Below are 6,014 nucleotides of genomic sequence, written 5' to 3' on the forward strand. Positions count from 1 at the left end.
TGCAAAGTCAATTAAAAAATCATGGTTTATGAAAAAAATCCAGTAAACTGAAAATTTCATTTAAGTAACAAAAATATTTATTGAATTCATTAAGCTTAGTGCTGAATTCATAAAAACATTTTTAAAACATCTTAAAAGTGAATCAAATAAAATTCGAATTAATTGAGAGGAATTGAATGAGAATGAGAAAAATTCAATCAAATCGATAAAATTCAAGTCAATTGAAAAAAATTATAATATTAAAAAATTTAATTTAATCCATGATGTTTGTTGTGAATTTAAAAGAATTCAGGATGAATTCAAAAGACTGAGATAAATTCAAAAGAATCAAATGAATTTTCGGCCAATTCCAAATACAACGCAAACACACTACAAAATATTTCAATGAGTTCAGTAAAATTAGAGTGAACTAAGAAGGATTCAAAGAAATTGAAGAAAATTTGATGAAATTAATACAAATTTAAGATTAATTTCAAGGAATTCATACCGAGTTTAAATTTTGCGAATAAATGGAACAACATCTTTAAGATATGAAATAAATCCATTGAATTCAGATAAATGAGAGTGAATATAAATATAGTCAAAATCACAAAAAGTAAAGGTCAATAGAAAAATAAAAAGTTCTTGAAGAAAATTAAAAAAAAAATTCATTGAATTTAGTGGATTTCAAGCGAAATTCCAAGAATTGAGGATATATTAAGAAATTCCAGAGAATTGAAAAGAATTCAAGAAAATTCAGAAAAAAGTTTTCAGGTAACCTGGACCTAGAAAAAAGGGTTTTGTAGTGTAGTAAGTAATTCATACATCCCGCTCCTATTTCCTTTTCCCTATCTCACTCCCCCTCAATCCTTCTTTAACACTCATATCGTCTTGGCTCAAATCTCAAAACTCTCTCTCGAATCACGCCTTCAAACCTCGGCTCGAATCACGCCTTGAACCTCTTCTCGAATTACGTCTCGAACCTCGTCTTGAATCTTGTCTCGATTCCAGTGAAAACAGTAAGATAGGCAGACGCACGAGCGAAACTATAAGGATTTCTTCCCGATGCTAAGGCTACCTGATAAGTGACTATTGTAATTTTAGCTGAATATAATATTTTTCACCTACATTTCAAAAGTAGATTTAACAATAGAATTCAGAACATCATACGGATCAGTTCTTAAAATATCAGGTGAATTTTTGTCTTGAATTTCTTCAGCCTCTTTGGGTACTTCAGGATCAATTCTTACCTCCTTTTGCGCATTAAATTCTTTCTGAAAAATAAAACACCTGAAAACTAATAATTGTGTATTTTTTAATGCTAAAAATATTCTGTAACCACAGAATATTTGCTATGCTTTCATTATTTCGAGGTAAACAAAGTATTTTAATTCCTAAAAATCATGTAATACGAACTCTACGTCGGGTAGTTTTTTTTGTATTCCGTTGTTTTAGTATTTCCTCTATTCCTTCATCTGCATTTTCCTGATTTTTTTTGGGAAACAGAATTTCCCAATGAAGTAAAGGTTCGCTAGAAACTAATTTTACAGCCGTGCTGCAAAACAATTCATTCATCTCGCTGAAAAAATCTTCTCGCGAAGGATTTTTTTCTAGAATATTATCAAAAAATTCTTTCTTATATTCTAAATAATAAAATTAAATATCAAATTAAAAATATGCTTCAACTTAAAGTTCTATCAAATATAATTAATAATCGTAAATGAAAAAAGTATAATATAATATATAGCTACATTGTCGTCCTTACAATTAAAATTTTTTTTTTAATGTAAATATAAAATTTAAATTTGATTTTAAGTTAATTTTATTCTGCCTTATTTTATCTGTAACTTTCATTTACATATAAGATATTGTCTTTACAGAAATCAGAAGCAAGGGAAAAAATTAATGAGTTAATTTGCCCCATTTTGAAGATCTTTAAAATTTAAAATTCACCAGCTGGTTAATTGCGAATTGTCAAAATTAGATACTCTTTAATTTAAAAGGCTTACAATTGAAATTTCTACAGTTTTGAAGAGTTTCAATTAAAAAATCCTACATTGTACAAATTTGTAAATAAAAATTCTTAAATTTTTATGTTATAAAAAATCAAAAGTCCAATTTTTGATTCTAAATAATCAGAATTAATGGAATTTCTAATGTAAGTGATAAAAAATTGCGTAAATTCTTAATTGTAAATATTTAAAAAATGTAAACCTCTTCAATTTTAACGATTCAAATTTTGAAAATATAGAATAACAAATCACTCAATTTTCAAGATTCGTGTTTTAAAGGTATGTAATTTGAAACATTAACAATTCTATAGTTTAATTTTAAATATTTAAACTTGAAAATTTTGAAACATGGATTATTTTGATGATTTTAGAAATCAAAAGTGTAAAGCATCAAAATTACAGAATTTTTTATTATAAAGCTTACAACTTGCAAAACTGTTCATTGTAAATTCTTAATTCGAAGCTCTGCAATTTTGTAGAATTAAAACTAAAAAATCTTGGATTTTTAATTTACAAACTTACCAATTATTCAATTTTCAAATTTCATATTTTAAAGGTAGGTCAGCTGGAACACTTTTTTTTAATAGTTCAGCTTTGATGATTTACAATTATAAGACTTAAAATTTGCATAATTTTGAATTGTTAACTGTCAACATCGAAAGCACAATTGCGTGTTTCATACAATGCAAATTCCAAATTGAAGAAACTTCGAATATCAATCATCAAAATGACATAATTTTAAATTTTAAAACTTAAAACTCGCATATTTTTGAATAATCCCTTTTCAAAATTATCAGCACTTGAATTTTAAACATCACACTTCTACAATTTTGAACATTTGCAATTAAAAACTTTTTTATTTGACCATTTGCAATTAAAAACTCTTTTTATGTTAAACATTTATAAATAAAAATTCTAAGATTGGGATGATTTTTAAGATCTTAAAGATTAAAAGTCAATTATTTAATTCTGAGTATCAAATAAAAAAATTTTAATGTAAAGGATGGAAGTTGAAGCATTTTCAATGGTAAAAATGTAAAAATCACACAATTTTTTTATTGTGAATTTTCTGAAATAAAAACTCTTCAAATTTAATTATTTACAGTTCAGAGTTCTAAACTTTTTAGAGTTAAAATTGAATGTTGTTGAATTTTAAAGTTATATAAAAGAAAATTCTGCATTGTTTATTATTTTTAAGATTTTAATGATCAAAAGTCAATTTTTACAGCATTTTTAATTGTAATATTTTAAAAATAGCACAATTTATTATTGTAAATTTTCTAAACTAAAAACTCTTCAAATTCTTAGTTTTTCATTATTTTGAAGACCAAAAGTCATTTTTTAAATTACGAATATACCAAATTGAATATTTGGAATATATTGAATGAAAATGACAGAATTTTTAACTCCGAAATTTTAAAAATTGCATGAGTTATTATTGTAAATTGTTTACACTAAAACATTACAAATTTAATGATTTAGAATTCAAAGCTCTACAATTTTAAAGGTTAAAAATTTAAAAAATGGTTAAGTTAAAAGATTTTCAAATTAAAATTCTTTAAGGGCATGTGATACTTATAGTTTCCTCTGCTTTGTTTCCACCAAAATAAAAATTTTATAAACTAAATTCGGAGATGCTATAAAATATCATAACGGACGTCCCCGGAATCTTTTTTGAGGGATAAGAACAAAAAAAAAAATTATTGTGCTAAATAAAAATTTCATGTATATGCATTATTTTGAGGTTACGTCGTTTATTATCTCTGCCTTTCCGATAATCTGGAAATTATTGATGAAATAAACTTTTTTGATTGCCTGCAAACAAGGTTAGTTCCGGGAGATTAGTTACTATGTTTATTTGTAAGTCCTAAGTTTTCGGCCAAAAATATTATGTAGTTTGGAAGTAACCCTCGGGTGAATTGTAACACACATAACCTCGAAATACACACGCTGGTTGTTCGCAATGTCAAAAATTTTTTGATAAAAAAACACAAATAAATTGTGTGGGGACGTTCGTTAGCATGTTCGCTATCATTTTCCAGATTTTGAAGGCAAAATATTTCTTATCCTAGGAAAAAAGCCGGGGGAATCTAACATTAAAAAAATCGATATTATTTCATAAGCGCTATGCAAACTAATCACATTTTGCTAAATTAAAACTTTTTTGAATTAACCCACAAAAAAAGTGTGTGGGGACGTCCGTTAGCATGTTCGCTATTATTTCCAAAATTTTTAAGACAAAATATTTATTATTCTAAAAAAAAAGCCGGGGGAACCTAAAACTGGTAAAATCCACAATTTTCTAAGTATCACATGCTCTTAATTGTGAATATCTCCAATTGAAGATTTTTGAATATTTAATGTGTATAATAGAAAATCATGCAATTGTGAATATACAGGATGGACACGCTGGGGCTTACATACATGGCGAACTTGATTGCTACGGGAATTGCACAACAGCAGGAAAGAAGCCATTGTACAGGGGTATTCGCATATTTCGCTCCTTTAAAGTTGCATTCGGATCGGTCATTCGGAGAAGTCCGTGCATCTTCGGGTCAAGTTTGTCATAGTTTCCATGGATGCGTTTGAAACTTCAAATGGATACAAGTGTCAAAAAATATAGGTTATGTTATGTAGTAATTACAAATAATAAAAGTGTCTCGTTAATAATGAAGTGAGACTTGTGAACTGAGAAGTAAACATCAATTTTCTTCTGTGCCAATCACATTATGGAATGGCTGCTAAGTGAAAAATACTATAAATTGGTAATGATATTTTGCGCTTTTAATGGGTGAAGAGTGAATTGTGTTTAACGCTTATTTGTGGCATAAAAAAGGTATGTTATGAATAGACAGGATATGTTTCGAATAAAGTGAATAAAATATTACATGCAAAAATTTTCAATTGACATTACCTACAATTACTTACAGCGATGTGGGTAAGAAGGTGAATCCGAACATAACCTCGAAATAATGACAGATCGGCCCCGGCATGTTTATTATACTTTCGATTAATTATTCTTTGCCAAAGAAATGTTTTGTGGTTTTGTATGTTTATTACTGACAGTATAGACAGTAATAATTTAAGCAATAATTACTCAATAATAATTTAACAATCATTACTTATTAATAATTTTAATAAGTAACACATTATTTCTGAAATTAATAGCTGATTTTCATTGTTTTTTTTTTCACAGGTCGATCATAGATGAAATACAAATCAGGAAATACAGATGGATTTGGTGCATTTCAGCTGGTTCATTTCAATAAACATTATTGGAAAACCGTTATCTCTAGACCGTATCCCAAGACTGGGGATTGATCAGCCTAAAATGAATTCTGAGTCATTCTGATGATATAGGTGCATCAAAAAGATATCTTGAGGGAATTTAACTTGCCTGAATTTTAATTCATGAAATATTTAAGGATTTTTCTTTATTTTAGAAAATGTTTTCTCTGGACCTCATTCTAAAATTTTGTTTGATCAACCATTAAAACAAATTAGAGACTCGTTGGTGATAGGGTAGTTTAAAAAATTTATCTAGACAAGATAATTTAGGCAAGAATTGTTATTCCATTTTTTTAGAAATTATTCTATTTTCGAAATTGCTATCTCTGGATCTGATTTCCAAACTGGCATTTGATCAGCCTTTAAAATTTATTCTAATTCGTTTTTATGATATAGGTGTATCAATAACATATCTCGAGGCAATTTAACTTGCCTGAATTTTATTTTATCAATTATTTAGAAATTTTTTTGTACTTTAGAAAATTTATTCCCTGGACTTCAGCTCAAAATTTGGTTTAATCAGCCACTAAAGTAAATTTGAGACTTTTTGGTAATAGGATTGTATGTGAAATAAATTTAGATAAGATATTTTAGGCCAGAATTGTAATTAAAATTGAGGCAAGTTAAATAACCTCGATATACAGTCTGTCAAGTTAAAGCGTGGGTGGCTTTACTCGCAGTCGGTAAGGTGTATCGACATGATTTTGGTGTCAAAATATTAAGAAGAGCTCCCTC

At 27.5% G+C, this 6,014-nt stretch overlaps 1 protein-coding gene across 3 annotated transcripts in view; it reads right to left on the reverse strand.

Annotated features, from left to right (window-relative positions):
- The window catches only part of LOC117174896, a 13,731-nt gene that overhangs the window by 4,908 nt on the left and 2,809 nt on the right, over positions 1–6,014 (reverse strand). For all 3 annotated transcript variants that reach the window (XM_033364325.1, XM_033364323.1, XM_033364324.1), the window contains exons 4-5: positions 1,396–1,589; positions 1,108–1,253 (exon numbers count right to left, since the gene is read on the reverse strand). In XM_033364325.1, the coding sequence (XP_033220216.1) occupies positions 1,108–1,253; positions 1,396–1,589 (340 nt within the window). The remainder of the gene's footprint in view (positions 1–1,107; positions 1,254–1,395; positions 1,590–6,014) is intronic.

Source organism: Belonocnema kinseyi, chromosome 6, assembly GCF_010883055.1.
Source record: "Belonocnema kinseyi isolate 2016_QV_RU_SX_M_011 chromosome 6, B_treatae_v1, whole genome shotgun sequence".
Taxonomy (NCBI): Eukaryota; Metazoa; Arthropoda; class Insecta; order Hymenoptera; family Cynipidae; genus Belonocnema; species Belonocnema kinseyi.